The sequence below is a fragment of the Lutra lutra genome, chromosome 11 (assembly GCF_902655055.1).
Source record: "Lutra lutra chromosome 11, mLutLut1.2, whole genome shotgun sequence".
Lineage (NCBI taxonomy): Eukaryota > Metazoa > Chordata > Mammalia > Carnivora > Mustelidae > Lutra > Lutra lutra.
Window position 1 is genome coordinate 108,259,986 of NC_062288.1, and position 20,850 is coordinate 108,280,835.

The 20,850-nt window shown below is 46.1% G+C and overlaps 1 protein-coding gene across 3 annotated transcripts in view; it reads right to left on the minus strand.

Moving 5' to 3' along the window:
- NCAPG2 (non-SMC condensin II complex subunit G2) overlaps positions 1-20,850 on the minus strand; it is a 64,438-nt gene that overhangs the window by 22,049 nt on the left and 21,539 nt on the right. For all 3 annotated transcript variants that reach the window (XM_047694544.1, XM_047694546.1, XM_047694545.1), the window contains 8 exons: positions 20,056-20,151; positions 18,908-19,033; positions 13,271-13,450; positions 11,893-12,045; positions 7,538-7,760; positions 7,214-7,311; positions 2,591-2,764; positions 141-211 (listed from right to left, as the gene is read on the minus strand). In XM_047694544.1, coding sequence (XP_047550500.1) covers positions 141-211; positions 2,591-2,764; positions 7,214-7,311; positions 7,538-7,760; positions 11,893-12,045; positions 13,271-13,450; positions 18,908-19,033; positions 20,056-20,151 — 1,121 coding nt within the window. The remainder of the gene's footprint in view (positions 1-140; positions 212-2,590; positions 2,765-7,213; positions 7,312-7,537; positions 7,761-11,892; positions 12,046-13,270; positions 13,451-18,907; positions 19,034-20,055; positions 20,152-20,850) is intronic.

The following is a 20,850-nucleotide window of genomic DNA, read 5'->3' on the forward strand; positions in this document are numbered from 1 at the left end:
GGGGAACCGCATCCTGCTGCGTCCCTGCCGCACTGAGACCTTAAAGCGGAAGCGTGACAGTCTGCTGAACGTCACGTTAATAACTGAGCACAACCACAGCAGGGTTCCCACTCACGAGCCCTCTGAGAGAGAGAGGATACCTGAATGCGGGCACAGCAGAGGCTGGCATAAAGGACATGAGCATGAACAAAGGGACCTTGCAGCGGTCATCCTGAAAGCACAAAAAGAGGGGGAAAAGGGTACTTAAACGCAACGACATTTTGAAAGGCTGTCCACACAACTTCCTAATAACCCATGTTCAGAGCTGCTGGGTGGGAACTAGAGCACTCCTTTCAGTGTTCAATGGGAACCCTCAACCTACTGGTAAGCCTCACGTTTGAGAAGAAGTTTCAAAGTTTTTAATGACATTTTACCACTTTGTGCGATGTAGTCATTGGTGCAAATATTTATTAAGCCCCTACTGTGTACGAACTGCCAAGCCAAATCCTGGAGGGTGCATCAGTGCGCAGAGTGGACAATAAATTCTTGGATTTCAAGGCACTGACTTCTGTTTTACAAACAATACTGAGGGGCGCCTGGGGGACTCAGTGGTCCCAGGGTCCTGGCATCGAGTCCCACGTCGGGCTCCTTACTGAGCAGGGAACCTGCGTGTCTCTCCCTCTGCTGCCATCCCCCGCTTGTGCGCTCGCTCTCGCCCTGACAAATAAATACATAAATAAAATGTTTTTTTAAATTTAAAAAAAATACTGATGAAAGGAGAAAAAAGTTAACTCTGTACACTTGGTATCCTAAATAAATGTCAAGAGAACGAAATAGAGAAAACTTTTTCCATAAAATAAGAAGAAAATCTTTGGGAAGACAAAGAGTTTATGGACAGTGCACAGGCTCGGGAGCCACCAAGCCGACTCTCGGTCCGACCAGACCCCCCAGTTTCACCAGCCCAGTCGGCAGGGAGCGAGGAGGCGGGACAGAGGTCCGTCTCCCCCTCTGCAGGAGGGGAGGGCCCCGCTGGAAGGACTGTGTGAGGCACAGGGCAGCACCCGTCCTCAGTGGCGCGAAGCGGCCAGAGCCACACCACAACACGGACAGTAGACCCGGCTCAACCAAACACACTTAGTAGAAAATATCCCTGGTTGACTGGGAGAATAAGAGATGGTCGACCCTAACAGAAAAAAATTAACAATTTTCCCCAAAACATACATGAGACAGAACCAGGGACAACATCGAAATCTGATCTGTACTTCCTCCGCATTCAGTCGGCGTGGGCCCACCCCCTCCCCAACTCCCAACACAAAAATACTACAAAAGTAGACTGATAATTACCACCAATTCCGCCCTATCTGGATTACAGATGTTCATTCATTTATAGAGGAGACCACAAAGTTCTCGGAGCAGCTGAGTACAGAGTGGCTCTCTTGCCAGAACCGTTTGAAATTAACTGAATTAATTAACTGCCTTCCTTGGGTCCCCAGACACCTGCAGGCCACGCTGCTCATCTCTCTTCTCACCCAGTATTCCATGGGCTTCTGTGTTGTTGTCTGAGAATTTCGAGATAACGCTGGCTTCTCAGTCCAGTGTAACTATCTGAGCTTTGCAATGTACTAATGACTTTGGCAAGTTACATTATTTACCTTCCTGAACAGGTCACAGTTACATTTGAGGAACACAGTGAAGCTCAGAGACTTGACAGTCATGGAAATGTGGCTCAAACAGCTAAGGGATCAAGGCCATGCAAGCAGTTTTGGAAGAGCCCAAAAATAAAATTCATCGAGAAGGACGGTTCACGAAACCTAGGACCAATCTGTACTCAAACCACGCTTTCTCTATAATTGGGAGTACATTTTCATCCCTAGCTCAGTCTTTTTTCTACTTGCTTTGGAAAAATGAACTTCCCTCCGAAGTAAGAAGTCAAGAAACTTCACCCAGTTAGAAGTTCCATGCATGGGGGGTGCCTGGGTGGCTCAGTGGGTTAAGCCTCTGCCTTCGGCTCGGGTCGTGATCTCAGGGTCCTGGGATCGAGCCCCGCATCGGGCTCTCTGCTCAGCGGGGAGCCTGCTTCTCCCCCCCTCTCTCTGCCTGCCTCTCTGCCTGCTTGTGATCTCTCTCTCTCCGTCAAATAAATAAATAAATCTTTAAAAAAAAAAAAAAAAAAGAAAAAAGAAGTTCCATGCATGGTTCTGCCCGCAGACACACCACACACCCTTCGGAAACCCACGTGCGTGCGATGCGCCATCAAATGCCTCAGAGCGTCCACAAAACCCAGCCGCTGTGGTATCGTGTTCGCCCACTCTTCCTTCTCAATTCCCAGCTGATCAAAGTAAATTCTCAAATGGTGTCACAGACCACCGAAGACAGAGAAACCGAGCACTTCCCCGCACATCTCCCTGAGTGCTGGGGATATGCGGCGGGAAGACGTGATCTCCGCCCTCTGGAAAGGCTGGAGGCTACTGGCCTGCCAGGTGAGCACTGGCTTAGCACCCCTCCCCCACTTACGGAGGACCAACCAGGTCCTGCCGGGTGAGATATGGGGCACCTCGGCCAATTCTGCACAAAAGCAATCTTACGCGGCGTGCGATGGTGAGCATCTCACCGTGAAGACTTTCAGGTACTCAGGGAGCACGGAAGCGAACTTGTTAATGGTGTAGACTCTGGCCTCCTTATTATTCTCCATACTTCTGTGAATACTCTTCCAGAGAATCACGACGATCTCTAACAAACCCGCCATAGATGTGACGTCACTCACAGACAGTGTTTTGTCCAGAACCTAAGATACGAATAATCTGATTGTGAATCAAGTCATAGCAACTACTGTAACAACTCTAACTTTAAAAGTGCATTTTAGAATTCCAAACCTGCAGCAGAAACGTAAAGCATATCAAGTCTATCTTCATTTCATGAAAATGATTTTATCTTCTATTTGAAAATCTCTAGTAGAGGTAAATGCCTTTAAAAGCCCACTCCAGAAATAAATGCTAAATGAACCCTATATCCTTTCAATCAACACTTTATATGAATTAAAAACCATCTAAAAATCAAAATGTGTAAACTATTGTCTAGGGAAACACTATGCGAGTAAAGAGCATATTTCTACTCTATCTTCTGAATTGTTTTAAGATGTCACTTTTTAAAATTAATTATTTTTATTAACATATAATGTATTATTAGTCCAAGGGGTACAGGTCTGTGAATCGTCAGGCTTACACACTTCACAGCACTCACCATAGCACATACCCTCCCCAATGTCCATAATCCAGCCACCCTGTCCCTCCCCCCACACCTCCCAGCAACCCTCAGTTTTGTTTTATGAGATTAAGAGTTTTATGTTCGTCTCCCTGCCGATCCCATCTTGTTTCATTTTTTCCTTCCCTACCCCCAAAACCCCACACTCTGCCTCTCAAATTCCTCATGTCAGGGAGATCGTATGATAATTGTCTTTCACTGATAGACTTATTTTGCTTAGTGTAATATACCCTCTAGTTCCATCCACATCGTTGCAAATGGCAAGATTTTAGGGGGTTCTTTTTGATGGCTGCGTAGTATTCCATATACCACATCTTCTTTATCCATTCGTCTGTTGATGGACATCCCGGTTCTTTCCATAGTTTGGCTGTTGTGGACGTTGCTGCTATGAACATTCGGGTGCACGTGCCCCTTCGGATCACTACGTTTGTATCTTTAGGCTAAATACCCAGTAGTGCAACTGCTGGGTCATAGGGCAGCTCTACTTTCAACTTTTTGGGGAACCTCCATGCTGTTTTCCAGAGTGGCTGCACCAGCTCGCATTCCCACCAAGAGTGCAGGAGGCTCCCCTTTCTCCGCGTCCTCGCCAGCAAGATGTACTTCTTGCCATAAACTTTGATGTGAACAGACCGGGGGTGAGGAGAGAGGGATTTACCTAGATGTGATTGCTACTGAAACTCAGCTACAAACTCGGCCCATCAGACCACCCCAGGCTGTCTCCCAGCCTCTCCACCTGCAGGCCTGGTGAGGGCTGATGGTGACCGACTCCCACTCAATCTCTGGCTTCCTTAGTTTGCTCTAAAATGACACATCGTTCACATCTTCTGAGCTTCTGGCCGTGAACAATATTCGTTGGAGTGTTCTGAGTGCTCCACCGAAGCCACAAGCGCACTCTGGCAAGTCTTCTGCACAGAACACAACCAGCTCACACACACACTGATGGGAGTGTGCTAGCCAACCCTACGACAGGACTGTACCAAAGACAGTCTGAACCTGCAAAGAGCCACTACCATTTCCTGAAAAGCGATTACATTGAAATGCAAAAGAAGATTCATTTCGGGCACCGGTACTGTTATGCTATCTACTCAAACACAATGGAAAAAGATAGTTTAAAAGAAAACAAACTTGGGGCTCCCAGATGGCTGTCAGTAAAGCATGTGAGTAGTGATCTCAGGGTTGTGAGTCCAAGCCCCACATTGGCTGCAGAGTTTACCTAAATAAATAAACTTAAAAAAAAAAAAAAAAAAGAAATTTAAGGAATACACAGAAAAAGCAAAGGTACTTTCTACATAAAGCTAGATTTTTCTTTTCTTTTAAAGATTTTATTTATTTATTTGACAGAGAGGCAGACAGAGAGAGAGAGGAGGAAGCAGGCTCCCCCCACCGAGCAGAGAGCCCGATGCGGGACTCGATCCCAGGACCCTGAGATCATGACCTGAGCCGAAGGCAGAGGCTTACCCCACTGAGCCACCCAGGCGCCCCAAGGCTAGATTTTTCATTTATGCACTTAATATTCTGAATGAGCTAAGGACAAATTTAAAAAGAAATAAAACTACTAAAGGCTTAGGCACTACTGAAAGAACAAGTAACAGACTGACGAAATCCCATTCTGCAATTAATTTTACTTTTTTCCATTCCAATGTTTAGCACAACAGCCTTATCACGAAAGTCTCATGAAAAAGCTACCACTACTTCCTTACAAAAACGTGCTAAGTTTCTAAGCTGGAAGCCAGCTTTTTATTTTAGCAGAGAACGTCTTTGATTTTTAGTGGTTAGCAATTAGAAAAAGGGAAAGAACAACTTTAAAAATTTGGCTTTTAGCCACGTAAACATTCCTGGGACGAGAACATCCACATGACAGTGTATTTCTTATCTAGCATAGACTATAATGGACCCACATATTTCTAAACTCTTGTGTTTTCAAATGGTACAGAAACCGACCCAAAGTGTTATAAGATGCAAGCGTTCTCAATAACACCTAAGTTTTTAATAATGGGGTGGAGGGTTCCACCAAAATTTACAAATTTTGTAATGTAAAATGTAACAGCCTCTCAACGAGTACATCACAAACCATGTCTCTGCTCTTCTGCAAAACTGTTCTCACCGTCGCTCTGAGCTCACAGCAGTGACCCTGAGAGAAGCTGTGCTCGCTCCTGTGTTTCACTCCCGCCGTCTCCCACACCAAGACCGGACACTCCAGAAGCATGGAGTGAGGCTGCCAGGCCGGCCTCTCCATCGGAGGTTTCTGACGATGTAAGGCAAGGCGGTCACCTTCCTGAAAAGCTCTGCCTGTACAATCTGCATACTGAGGGGAAAACCCTGAAGAGAGGAACTTAAATTCCACCCAAAATAAAAGCAGAACCAACTCCAAATGCCCTGGGTGGAAGGCTTTCCAAATCTAGGCTGAGGTCTGTGAGTGGTTGTAACTACTAGCTGGGGTCCACGGTCAGGATGAAACCCAGTTCCACTCTTTCTGTGCATTTTTCTCCTTGATTCCACACCTGTGTCTCTGACTGGGCTAGAGACGAGGACCTGTTTTAACAGGGTCTAGGCTGGTGGAGTGGTAGCCTTCCAGCTGTGAGCCCACGGGCACAAGTGTCCCTGGGATGTGTGCAGGAGTTGTGAGGCCAGCATGAGACCTGTGAGCCAACCAGGCAATCTCTCTCCGAGAAAAAGCCTGTGTCAGAGGCAGTGGGATGCAGGCTGGGACTGAGGCAGCGTCAGGTTGATGAAAGGACCTCCCCTTGGGGCCTACACGCAGGACTAGGTCTTAGCAAAGGGACAGACTGTTTCGTGCAACTTCTTTGAAAGGCTGGGCACCTAATCTACAAAACTACCCCCCAGTTTTAGTTTAGATGTACATGAGCGTGAGAGCTTGTTTAAAAGCTTAAGATACTGCTTATAAGTAATGTGTCTGAGTCTCCAATTTCTTGTAAGTGGTCACTCTGGATTCTGAAGAAATAATAGCTAACCAGTCCCTTTAATTCCTTTTTAAAAATTTTTCAATTTACTTTTTAAAAGATTTATCTATTTGAGAGAGAGTGTGTGTGCACGCACACACACAGGCAAGGGAAGGGGCAATGGGAGAGGGAGAGAGAGAATCTCAAACAGACCTCCCAGCTGAGAGCAGAGCGGACTCACATTCCGTCCCACGACCAAGGTCATCACCTGACCCGGAATCAGAAGTCAGAGGCTCAACCGCACTGAGCCACCAGGGGCCCCAATTTAATTACCTTTTAAGAGACAATTCTAGGGGTACTTGGGTGGCTCAGTTGGTTAAGTGCCTTTCGCTCAGGTCACGATCCTGGGGTGCTGGGATAGAGCCCCACATCGGGCTCCATGCTCTTTAGGGAGTCTGCTTCTCCCTGCTTCTGCCTCTCCCTGCCACTCCCCCTGCCCCTCCTCCTGCCTGTGCTCTCTCTCTTTCTAAAAGAAGAGGAAGAAAAGGAAGGAAGGAGGGAAGGACGGAGGTAGGGAGAGAGAAAAGACAATTCTAAGTAAACCTCATTCCTAGAAATTCAACCCTCAGATGTTTCTAGTAGAATCTCATAGCAGTGACTATGAGTAAATCCTCAACACTAACACCCATTAATTACAAAATATGGTAACATCCAGAATCCAATCCCAGGCAGAACTGAAGTATACAGAGAAGCCTAAGGCAGAGAAAATTTGGGACAAGGTGTTACCAGTAATAAATTCTCCTCCGTATTAAATCCTACCCAAACTCCACAATGAACTACAAAGGATACAGAGCAACTCTTTCAAAAACATTATTTATGATCCCTACGATAATCCACTGAATTATCTATCAATACTGAAGAAATAAATGGGAAATCAAAATATTGCCGATGTAACAGTCTACGGAAATGCCAGTGCTCTGCCCCTCCCTAGCCACGGGGCACGGGGGCCTTTCTTCCTTGAGGTAACATGGCCGCAGGCGCAGCTCAGCCAGGCCAAGCCTGACCACACTCACGTTCTCCTTCTCCCTCTCCTCATGGCCCTCGTGGCCCTCGCGCACAGCCCTCCGGATGCAGGCGTTTAAGCAATGGCGAATCACGTGAATCAGTTTCGCTAAAACGTTAAAACAAATCAGTAATTAACATACATGTTTCTTCAACAGAAATATTTAACAGTAAAATCAGAATCCTAAACAATTAAAAGAATTATTTTAAAGGAAATCATTAGGAAATGCACTAAAAGCGTGAAGCTGATTAGCACGAGCCGCGCGGAGGCCATGCGACATTGATGACGCGCTGGGGAGGCGACGTGAGGGGCGCTGAGCCGCGGGCGCCCGCACCTATGTTCGTGCAGGCGGTGTGCTCGTGGGCGTGCTGGTAGAACCTCCTGGCGGCCGCGTGGTTCATCTGCAGCAGCGCGACGCAGCGCTCACACCACACCTCCTCGGGCTGGTTCACGGGCAGGAAGGAGTTGAAGATGAGGCGCGCCAGGCGCTGGGACACGGGCCGGGAATCGGACTCCAGACGCACCAAAATGTGCTCCATGGGGCAGATTTTCCAAAACTGCGTACAGCACACACACAGGAAACAGTCAACTGCCTCTGTAATCTTGAAATACTTTAAGCAAAATTTCCTGAGAAAAATCAAAAAGGAACTAATCTTTATATTCAAGAAAACTCATTTTAAATGACTGGACCAGAAACCGTGACTCTTCCATAGAGAAATTAGAATAAATCCATATTTTAAAAAGCACGGACTTATAAGGAAACAAAGTAGAACACTGTTGGGAGGGTTAATTACAACGAATTAGTATCATGCTTGGTGTAAACTCTCAAATGATAACTATAATTACCAGTCTCATAATTTAAAAACTTCCTAAAACACCGTAACTTTTGGTGCATTAATGTGAAAAGTGAAGAGAAAAACTTACAACAGTTTTGACACAGAAAGCTAATGTGGATACGCCATTCCCTAAGTCGGAGACACAGAGACATCACTCCTGAACCCCGGGAGCACCTGACGTGGCCCACGGCCCATAACAGGCAGCCCCCTCGGGCGCATCGCTGCCTCCCCTCCCCGGGGCCAGCCTGCCTGGATGACCACGCTGGCCTCCTCCTGCCCACCTTACGGCTGCTGTGCGACCACAGCTGTCCCAGAGTCCCTCTGCTCAAGAGCCTCAAAGTTGTCTACCGCCTGCAGAAGGGGCCCAGGCTTCCAAGCAAGACGTTCCAGACAAGAGAAACATGGTAGTAGAAAGAAAACCAACTCCAGCGGTGAAGTGTCCCAATCCTGTCCTAGTCCCTTCTCTGCTGGCGATCCTGTGCAAACACCAACACGCGGCAGTCCCCTCCTCTGCACAATGAGGGAAATACCACCGACATGCATTCTCCTCAAGGACCTGGCTCTAACAATCTGTCCCCTTTCCAGTATTTTCAGCGGCAAGTTCGTCATCAGCACTTAAGTATTTTCAAGTCTCTCCAACTCGTAAAACAAAAGCCTCCCCCACAAAACTCTGCTCGAGTTTTCCGTCGCCTTGAAGCTCACCTTCCCTGTCTCTGCCCCCACCTTCACCTCCTCAGCCACTCACAGCCCCGCTCACAGCGGCACGGCTTCCACTCCCATTGAAATTGCTTCCGCCAAGGTCATAATGACCCTCTATTGAAAATCCCAAAGAACATGTTCACACCTCCCCTTGCAGGAAATCCCTGAGCATCTGACGCAACGGGTCACTTCCCAGAAACCTCCCGGGACACTTCCACTTACAACACCTCTTGGTATTTCGGAAAAAGTTACTGGAGCAAAGACACCAAACACTTCTACTCACAGTGGTACTGGGGAGGCAAAGGCACCCTCGTGCTGCCAGCCGTGAGTCAGGCACACAGGACGGTACGGTGGCCCAGCTCTCCGCTCCTGCCCCACCAGAGGCCGTGGCTTCAGAGCGGAGACCCCACTGTCAGCTAAGTACAAAGCTAAGTGAGCTGGCAGGTAGGCAACTGGAGACTTCTACCCAAGGGTGAGAGGCGGTACTTGCAAGGTTCAGGAGAAGAAGGCAGTGTTGAGTGTGATCCATCCGGCGGCTCTAACGACATCCCTCTTCCCTCACCTCCCCTGCTCCCTTCCTGCCCGCGTGTCCGCTCTGATGGGCTACTGGTTGTGTGGCTGTGGATGTGAGTGCTCTAAGGTGTAATCCTGAACATCACACCTGTGGCTAACAAGAAAGCCAGCAAAAAACACTTGCCCAAACACTCAAGCACACCTAGCTTTGCAGTGAGATTTCACAACCACTGCAAAAGCAGATTCAACCCAAGACCAAAACGGCCAACGAATGGGCTCGCCATTCACCTGCTGCGCTGTGCTGCCGGCAACATCACAGAAGATGGGTGACGACGGTGTGCAGCCCTGCGCTGACGCAGAACGGAGGCAGACGGCTCCAGAGCGCTGAGCCCCTCGGCCGACAGCGCCCTCGAGAGGAGCATCACACCGTCTCCATGCGAGGACTCAGGGGTCAGTTCTGCCGTTAGTAAACGCCAACTTCAGAACATGCACAGCAAAAGAAGGAAACATCCCAGAGAAAAGGGAAAGCCTCCACTTGAGGCCTCAGGGAAGCAAGTCTCTTCAAGACTCAAGGCCTCAGAGCTCCAACCTGGCTGCAGGAGAGAACCAAGAAACATCCCAGGTCCCAGCACAACAGCCCCAGCCACAGAGCCAGCCTGAGAGGTTCTCCACGGTCTGTCCCCAGTCGCAGCGAAAAGGCTGACTCCTGAGCCTTCATGGAGACTACACCATCTCGAATGCGAACTAGCCACTGGCACTATTACCAAATGATTCTTACAACTAACATTTCCTGCACATCTTCCTTTCCAGAAACTCCCCATATTAGCTTGTTTTTCTTTGATTCACTTTTCTTAAATAATGCAGAACAATTCTGATTGGCACGGGATTCTGTTATTTGTTTCAATTACCCAAGGTTTTACTTTACCCAAACATATCACCAGCAGGTTGGTTTCTCCGACAGACAAGACCACAGCAAATCGGTAACTGGTCTTTGGCTCCAATGTTGTGTGTGCGTTACTAACACAAACATGAGCGGCGTGTGACGGCACAGCAGGGGACCCCAGTCGTTCCAACACCGTGGACGATCAGCCACTCCCACTTCCAGTTAGCTGCCTCCCGACCCTTCCCGAGATCTCACAGCTAAATCACTCTCGGCCTGGCTTTTGAACAGGTAAGACTGAAGATGAAAGCAGCACCCCAGTTCGACATCATGCTTTCTTTCTTGCTACTCTCCTACAATCCAAACTTCCCGGTCAAAGAACTTCTGTCCTCATCTTATCTGGTCTCCTCCAATTGTCTTGAGTAGACCCACAAGTAAAGAGAAAACGCTCCTCTCTCATCACAACAGTCCTCTGCACGGCAAACACCACACTAAGCCAAAAGTTCCATCTCAGATTCAGAACTACTCTGTTTTAATAAGCTGTTAATAGCAAATGGGGAAACAACTGCAGCCGGCTTTTTTGTTAAAATGGACACGCAGATTCTAAAATACATGAGGAGACGCAGAAGACCTAGAGCAGCCCAACAGCGCTGCAGGAATAACGAAGCTGGGGCACGCGCGCTCCGGGACCTCACGGGGGCCTGCAGCAACGCAGCCCGGGGCCTGAGGACCCACAAACACGTGGAAGGGCCACAGTGGAGCCCAGAGACAGACCGCACGCGGTCCAACGACTTCCAACAAAGTGACCCTGGATGGGCACTTGGGTGTGACTTGGGGCATGTGTGCTGCGGAGGTCACGTAAAATAGTCTTTGGTTTTTAGTTTGTAATAAAAACTCACAGTTCAAAATTCATAAAAACCATAAAAAAACAAATAATAGGTATTCTGGATTCCCCAGTCCCCCATCCCTAGACATCCAATCCCCCTCACCTAAGGCAACTGTTACTAATTTCTCATTTCCTTCTAGGAATGTTTTACACCATCTGAGCAAATACATACATATGTAGTGGTGGCCCACTATACACACATCTACACCTGCTTTCACTCTTATCCCCGTGGAATTTCCGCATGAGCTCATTCCTTTTCACGGCCACACAGCATTCTTCCATTGCATGAACACACCACAGGGCTGTGGTGTACACTAATGGATAGGACAGGTAGCTCCCAAATTCTATGCTGGGGCAAACCAGCGTTTTAAAGTAAATTTCAGAAAAATACCGCACGGAAGAAGAAAAGATAGAGTGCTATCAAGTGAAGTTAAAAACCTTCTAACTAACGTTTTTTGCCAAAAACTGATAGGACTCAAGCTAAAAGAGTAGACCCTCACTTCAAAAGTTTACACCATGTTAAAATGTCCATCATAACACAATTATCTCCTTGCTTTCTTCTGTAAAAGGTGAAGGGATTCTCCCAGTAATATTTAAGTAGTTACTGAGTGCCAAGTATTACAATATTTGAATAAAAGCTTTCACGGACATGATAAAAACATAATTTAAGGTGGGGGCTGCTTACATTGTCTTTCAAAAAGAAAACACACATTGATGAGATTTCTAGGAACTTCAATGAAAATCACAAAATAAAATTTTATGATACAATAAATTGGCAGAACAGACCAGACAATGACTGGTTTAAGTGTCATTACTAAGACTCCTGAATTAAAATTACTTTGTCTTCTTCAGTGATAAAGTCCTGCCTATCCTACCTTAGCAGCCCGCACGGCCTTGACTTTCAGCAGCATGTCAACAAAAGCCACTCTCACTTTCTCCGAGTTGTCGTGGAGACTGTATTTCAGCGCTGGCAGAAGCTGCTCTAGTAACGGGTGGCTTAATTTGTTATCCAAAATTATTGGCAGACACTACCAAAAAGGAGAAATATAAACAATTCAAATTTAGAACATAAACAATAAAAAGTTAAAATAATTCCATTTCATCCTTATTAGTGAACTATTAGTGAAACAAATAAATATACCTACAGAAAGTAACACTTTTCTAAAAGGTTCACATAAAAAGCATACTTTTAATGAATTAGTAAAGTTTCAACACTGGTAATCAGTTCATCCGTTGTTCTGTCCAAACAAAATTAAAGCAGTTACAAAATAATCCTGCAATGCTTTCTCTTAGCCAAATTTTAAGGGATTTTTTTAGAGATGAAAGACACAGAACTACTACTGGTGGAGAGAGCTCCAAAGCCAATTTGTGTCGGATCCAACAATCCTTTCACATTTATTTTGTAGCCCATGAGTTCTCTTATCTCTTGACTCCATCCTGCATGAAAGTCAGAGGGCACAGAGCCTCCCTATTGTGGGAACACAGCCACACGCACCTCAGACGGGCGGTCGCGTGACCGGCCCGTGCCCAGACCAGTCACCAGCTGGAAGATCTGATACACTCCACCTTTGCTTTCCATTTATTAGGAAAAAGGATTTTTTAAAGAGACCTCTTTTTTATAGGAATTACAGTGGACACACAATGTGACACTCACTTCAGATGCACTGCATGGCGGCTCGACAATTCTGCACGTCATGCTGTGTTCATGATGGTAAGTGTCGTCACCACCTGCCACCACACTACGATATTATTATCATTAAATAGGACAAGACCTTATATTTCAACCATCATACTGAATTATTTATAGACAAGCTGATACAGTTTCGAAGTAATCAATAGTGGGAGACAATGGACTGGCTAAAGATGAAGCCAGACCAGATGTGTCCCTGATCCCGCTGACACCGGATGATGGGACAAAGGACAGTTCCGTAGGTTCTTGTTAAAAGTACATATGGTATACCAAAACAGTCAATTTTACTGTATAACTTAAAAAATGTTAAGTACTACACACAACAAAACACTGTGCACCACCCACCCAGGCTATACACCAGAAACTATTATTCAAGTAGGCCTTTTTTGTAGCCCACACTTTCAGTTTGGTTTTTAAAACTGTCACTTTGGATGTACAACAAAAATGTCCATAGTAGCATACCTATACAGTAGAATCATGGGTAATTTAAAAATTGTTCTTTCTCTGTATTTTCTAATTACTCTATGATAAAGAAATACTGCTTATGTCATTTTAAGTACTACCTTAAAGACAGAACAGCGCACGTCAGCTGAGCTCGTGTCAAAGGCCAGTTCCCCAGTTACTTTCTTGAGGAGATCAATAAGAATGGTAGGAGGCATCATTTCCCAGTATTTGGAAGTTATTTTACAAACACCAAGGATCCCCGTAGAACGGACCATTGGATAAGGATCTTCTAACAGGCTCTGTAAGTTGGAGGGGGAAAAGACTTAAAAATCTTAAATCAGCTCCTTTATACCAGTATTTGCTCTACACATTAGTACTCTATGCATTTACAATGTAGCAGACATTTCAAGTCACAGAAACACTGGTCCTAGTCAGACTCACATACCTCTTATTATTTACCATCTCTATAGCTGAGCACTTAAAGAGGAGAATCCAGACTTGTGTGGGACCATATCTGTCAATTCCATCTACAGGACTTTGCCAACAGCAGAGTCTCAAATACCATCCCCACATTCAGTGAGGTACGCAGACAACGATCCTACAGACACAGCCTACGTAAACCACTTTTTTGAATTTCTAAAAATGCTGTAATGCACTAAGCCCAGAATAAGGTAAATCTACTTAACGGATTAAACCAGGAAATGGTGATCAGTGGTTGCTAACAATACAAAAAGATGGGACGCCTCGGGGGCTCAATGGGTTAAGCCTCTGCCTTCAGCTTGGGTCGTGATCTCAGGGTCCTGGGATCAAGCCCACATTGGGCTCTCTGCTCAGCCGGGAGCCTGCCTCCCCCGCTCTCTGCCTGCCTCTCTGCCTGCTTGTGATCTCTGTCTGTCAAATAAATAAAATATTTTTTAAAAAAAGAAAGACAGTGTATATCTCTGGATGGAAGTACACAACAGCTCCATGAAGAATCTGACACAACAAACAAAATCCCCACAAAAATTGGGGCGCCTGGGTGGCTCAGTTGGTTGGATGACTGCCTTCGGCTCAGGTCATGATCCTGGAGTCCTGGGATCGAGTCCCGCATCGGGCTCCCAGCTCCACGGGGAGTCTGCTTCTCTCTCTGACCTTCTCCTCGCTCACGCTCTCTCTCACTCTCTCTCAATAAATACATAAAATCTTTAAAAAAAAAAAAATCCCCACAAAAATAACTGATCAACTCTAAGCTACTGATATCCAGGAAAGACAAAAGGCAGAAGAGCGTCACAACACCACCACAGGGACATGTTCCAGAATGCGGGGCACCTGGGGGGCTCAGTCAGGTGAGCCTCTGCCTTCGGCTCGGGTCATGATCCTGGAGTCCTGGGATCGAGTCCCACATCGGGCTCCCTGGTCAGCGAGGAGCTGCTTCTCCCTCTGCCTCCCTGCCCCCTGCTCTCTCACTCACATTCATGCTCTCTCTTAAGTAAATAAATATTTTTTAAAATTGCAAGAAACAAAATAATAATTTGGCTTCTTCAACAACAAAAATAGTAAGCCAGAGAGAGAGAGAGAGACTGAGGCTACTGGACTTATCAGTACTGGGTCTTATCAATATACTGGCTGAACACTGCACGGTTCTTACTTAGACACAGACTCAAACAAAACGGGGAAAAGTGTCATTGAAGTATCACTCAAAAGCAATGACACAGGGATGCCTGGCTGGCTCAGTCAGGGGACCATGTGACGCTTGATCTCAGGGTCATAAGTTCAAACCCCATGTGGTGTAGAATTTACTTAAAATAAGAATTAAAATTTTTTGTGTGGTTAAAAAAGAAAACGCCCAATATTTAACAGCATTAAGGAATTCTTTTTCATCTTTCTTTAGTTGTAATGATGGTATGATTATGCTTTTTAAAAAAGCCCCATGTTTTAGCGACTCCTATGAAGCATTTAGAGTTAAAATGATGACACCTCAAATCTGCTTCGAAATCAGAAGAAATAGGTAAGGCTCGGGTCAGTAAACACGGACACGTGCATGCAGTTTCACAGGGATTCAGTACACCAGACTCTCTATGATCAAGTGCAGACTTTTCTATTACAAAAGTTTAAAAGCACAAATAATTCTTACTCTGTAATGAGGGGGAAATAAAGTCTTCAAGTTAAGATAAGCACTTACTTCCTCTCCCCAAAATCTGACCAAAATGACAAGGTCATAAAAATAGCAACACTGAAAATGAGGGATTGTTTTTTAATATTTTGTTCATTTATTTAAGAGGGGGAGGGAGAGAGCAAAGCAGACTCCCTGCTGAGCAGAGAGCCTGACACGGGGCTCGATCCCAGGACCGAGATCATGACCTGCGATGAAGACAGAGACTCAACCCACTGAGCCACCCAGATGCCCCTACAATGAGGCATTTCTACAAGAAGGAAAGTAAAAACAGACTTCATGGAAGGAAGAGCAGAAACGGTTGTGACCCAGACATTCCTACGCTCTTCCAGAGCTCAGACTTGCCCAAACCTGGTGTCATAAACACAGACGGTGCAAGGGCTCCTGAGAGCTCCCAGCATTTGCTCCCACCGTAAACCACCTTCCAGGGAAGAGCTCTCAAAAAAGGCCTTAGGGGAACAGAGGAGCTTAGAAAAGCCAGCAATAACTCAAATATCTCCACAGAGGAAAGAAGAAAGGAGAGAAAGCCACCAGGAGGGGAGTCCCTTCCCTATCTGGTCACCTTGGGGGCCACTGGCCTGCCTGTCCCTCAGCCACAGAACTCGAGGGGAACCCCATGTGCTGAGAAGCCCTGTCCCCTGTGCAGAACCACAACCCACTTACCAGTCCTAACATGGTCTATTCCTTAGACTCTAACAAAGACTCGGCATCTCTTTTAGGTCTTTCCTCTAAGGAGAATTCTCCACTCCTACGTACGTTTTACTTTTCACAGTAAAACATTTAATAGGTCCTGCTTCTTAAACTTATTAACATGTACCTATTACACCCTTGCTAAAATTACATCAGCCTTCGTAGCACGGAAACATTTTTACTCGTACAATACTTTTAGCAACCGTGATGTCCTGATAGTAAGATTTCCACAATTTACAAAACCAGTGATTTTTAATGGAATAGAAAGAAAGAAAGTCACACCATTCATTAGCCAATATCCTAACATCCAAGCTGCCAAGCATTTGACAGTATCTACATCTCGAAGCGACCACCAGCTCCCTCCACACCTTTCGTCTGCCACATCAGTATCAGACTCATCTTCATAACTTCATTCTGGTTTCTAGTACAAGAGACACAGGATTCACCAATATGTTCCCAATATGCTGCTACATAATCGCATCATTTTACATATTTTTAATGTTCCTATGGACAGTAATAACCACTGTCACTTTTTCTACACAATATTTTTATTTTAATTCCAGTGTAGTTAACATAGCATTGCATTTACTTCAGGTGTACAATATAGTGATTTGACAATTCTACGTATTACTCAGCACTTATTTCTTTCTTAAGATTTTATGTATTTGACAGAGAGAGACACAGCGAGAAAGGAACACAAGCAGGGGGAGTGGGAGAGGGAGAAGCAGGCCTCCCGTGGAGCAGGGAGCCTGATGTGGGGCTCGATCCCAGGGTCCTGGGATCATGACCTGAGCCAAAGGTAGACACTCAACCGACTGAGCCACCCAGGTGCCCCATTAGTCAGTACTTACGAAGACAAGTGCACTCATAACCCCCTTCACCTGTAACCACTGTCATCTTAATGTTAGGGACTGAGCTAAAAATGTTTTATATGTAACTTTTCATTGAGACCTTATCACAATCCAACAGAATATTATTTCCAGGTTTAAAGAAGAAACTGTGGGGGCGCCTGGGTGGCCCAGTGGGTGAAGCCACTGCCTTCGGCTCAGGTCATGATCTCAGGGTCCTGGAATCGAGCCCCACATTGGGCTCTCTGCTCAACGGGAAGCCTGCTTCCTCCTCTCTCTCTCTCCCTCTCTCTGCCTACTTGTGATCTCTGTCAAGAAAATAAATAAAATCTTTAAAAAAAATAAAGAAGAAACTGTGGGGAGTGGCCTACAAAACAAGATGTGCGACCCCACACTCCCAGGGCTCAGGAGCCCCAGCCGGACACCCACAGAGGACTGCTCGTGTGCTCCACTCAGGGGCAGGAGGGCCTCCGCACACATCCTGTGAGTCTGAGAAACGGCAGGTCCAATGTAAGACCCACGTGCCGGCTGGACAGGCGGCACACGCTCCGTCACCGCACCCCAGGCAGACCTTTGAAAACGTCAGTGTCACTGATTTGGACACCTGGGTTAAAAAGAGCAAACACTGGGGCACTTGGGTGGCTCAGTCGGTGAAGTGTCTGACTTTGGATCAGGTCTCGATCTAAGGGTCCTGGGATCAAACCCCAAGTCAGGCTCCCTGCTCAGCAGGGGGTCTGCTTCTCCTTCTCCCTCTGCCCCTCCCCCAGCTCATGCTCGCTCACTCTCTCTCTCTCAAATAAATAAATAAAATCTTTATTTAAAAAAAGAGAGAGAAAAAGAAAAAAGAGGAAACATTTTTCATCGTTTTTTGGCTAAAAGCTATCAAAATCTAGTTTTGATTTGCCCACCAACATTAGCCCCACAAAATTAATGATTCTCAAGGGGAATTCTAAGTAAATATGCATGCAGCTAAGGCACTTATAGTAAAACACGAATGACTGTCATCTAGGTGCATGTGCATCTACAGGCAGGCATGAGTATGTACGTGCACACACGTATGTACGTGCGCAGGGCTCAGTCTACACATACTAGTTACGCTATTATTTCAACTTGCTACATGTGTGAGATTTTTCATTCAACAAACAAACAAACAGGGGCACCGGGGTGGCTCAGTCCGTAAAGTGTCTGACTTTGGCTTGGGTCGTGATCTCGGGGTCCTGGAGCTGAGCCCCGCACTGGGCTCCGCACTCAGCAGGGAGTCTGCTTCTCTGCGCTCTCTCTCAAAAAAAAAAAAAAAAAAAAAAAAAAAATCCTGAAACTTCAAACAAACAAACAAAAGGAAGTGCTATAGAAATGTCATGGATAACCAACTTTATCATGGCATTTTTGTTATCACTTCCTAAAATTTTATTCTACTAATTACAACAATAAATAGTATATTTTAGCTTATGTTAGGAAGCACTGAAAATGTAACGGAACACAGAAAAACAAGCAGAGGCTAGCACTTTCCAGCCAGGGGGGAAACCCCCACAGCACCCTAACGTTCTCACGTCTCATTTGATAAGTTACTGCGACGGGCGCTCGCAGGCTTGCCTGAAGACACCACAGTGTGTTTATCCACACTGCTCCACACTGCTCCACGGGCAACACCAGCATGACCGAAGCGCAGAGAGAGACCCAGAAAAGTGAGCGACTTGCCCAAAGTTACACAACTATCAAGAAGTGGAATCAAACCTGCGTGGGACCTACTGTAACCACAGGTCACACTGCCGACCTGTGCTGGGGAGATAAGAATATGCGTAAACGTTTAAAACCATATAGAGTAATAAATAATGAGATGTTTCAAAGGTGACAAAGAAAAAAAGAATAAAACACTATTGGGTCCGCGCTGTCACCGGAGGTGCCGGCGGGGGGGGGGGGGGGACATGGATTTCTGTGAAGAATGTCACGATCTGGAAAGCCTGCCATCCGACGGCAGCACACAGGTAGTTACGGGGGAAGCCAGCACCCACACCAGGCCCAGAGGGAGGGGACATCACAGGGGACCAGCCACACGCAATACGTACATAGAGCTCTTCAAACTGCTTCTGAATTTCACTGTCCATTTCGACAGCACTGAAATTTGGATCTCTAACAGGAAATGCTTCAATGAACAACAGGGCAGCATTCGCCCGGACTTCAGAGTTTCGGGCCTAGAATAAGGAAAGAGTATTTCAGGGTCGAAGGAGCAAACATTCAGAGGCTTCCAGGCAGATTTTCTAAATAATGCTTCTGAAGTATCTCAATACGGACTTACAAATTAAAGACAACCACAATCTTTTAACTTTTAACTGACCGAACTTAGGCCTTCCATGAACTAAACCAAACTCTTGGCTCAATAATGACAGATATTCAAAGACCCAGGGGCACCCAAGTGGCTCAGCTGGTTAGCATGTGACTCTTGATCTCAGCTCAGGCCTGGATCTCGGGGTCTTTAGTTCAAGCCCCACACTGGGCTCCATACATGGAGCCTACTTAAAAAAAAGAGAGAGAGAGAGTACAAACCATGTGTTTTGGGGGCACCTGCAGGGCACAGTGGGTTAAGCTTCCAACTCTTGCTTTCAGCTGAAGTCATGATCTCATGGGTCAAGAGAATGAGCCCACACTGGGCTCCCTAGTCAGTGGGGCGTCTGCTTGAGATTCTCTCCCCAGACTCTTCCCCCACATATTCTCTCTCTAAAACACATAAATCTTTAAAAAAAAAATAAAGACCCAATTCCTCGCCTCAAAGTCCACCTTCTGTCACTAAGAAACGGTGACTCTCTCTCTCCCAACACTAGATTACCATGGTGAAAATTACTCATGTTCACTCCGGCATGGAGTGAACCTGGAAGGTTGTCATCCTGTGTGTCAGTCGTCTGTAGAAGGTCCTGAGGGCCAGGATGGTCCACCTCAACTATGCGGACCCACAACGTTTCCACTGGTTTGCGTGGCATGACAGACCCCCTTCCCACTATTTAGGCTGTGGAGTCAGCCGAAAGCAATTCAGAGTCCCAGTCTAAAAGGCCTAAAAATGTTTTTAGTAATAGAAAAAGACACTTATCCCCAAACTTCACAAAGCCCCCAGCTTCCAGTCTTATTTATACTGCCTTATCACAATTCTGAATTAGAGCACAATAAATCCCAAACCATAGTTAGCATGCTCTCAACACAGACGGATGTCGAATAGCTGTACCTTTAGTCCTCTCCAGAGGATGGGTTTGTATAACCTGTAAAGCATCTCTTCCACTCCCTGACGAACTTTCTTTTGATGATGAAAATAACTCAGCACCTAAGATCAAAGAGAAGAAAAGAAAGGTAATGTTGTTTTGGGGCATCTGGGGGTCTCAGTCATTTAGCCTCTGCCTTCGGCTCAAGTCATGATCCCAGGGACCTGGATCGACCCCCACATCGGGCTCTCCGCTCAGCGGGGAGCCTGCTTCCCTCTCTCGCTCTGCCTGCTGCTCCCCCTGCTTGTGTTCCTTCTCTCGCTGTGTCTCTCTCTGTCAAATAAATAAAATCTTAAAGAAAGAAAAACAGGAAAAAAGGTAATGTTTTTAAAGAGAGCATTTAAGATCCTACTTTGAAGAGAGGCAGGTTGTCCTCTACCAGAGACCCTCGTGCTTCACAAGTGTTGACTATCCTTTCTAAGAGAAGATACCATGATGGATGTACTGACTGTACTAGACACGTGAGAGAAATCACATGAAAGAAGCCGATGGCAGAAATAAAAAAGATCGATGACCTTGGGTTATAAAAGGTTTGGGTTGTAGTTTCTACTCTTCTACCAACAAATAACCTCAAAACAAGTTCACTGAGACTTCTAACGCTCAGGGTGAAGGAGAAAAGGAGTGTGTGTAAAGGAGCCACCCTGAATGGTCTCTATGGCCCCTTTTGGCTCCAAAATGAGCGGTTCTAAGTCTCTTTGGTTCCAAGAACCTACGACGAGCACGTGAGGCAGGCATATGTCTCCAATGGGGTGTCACTGCTC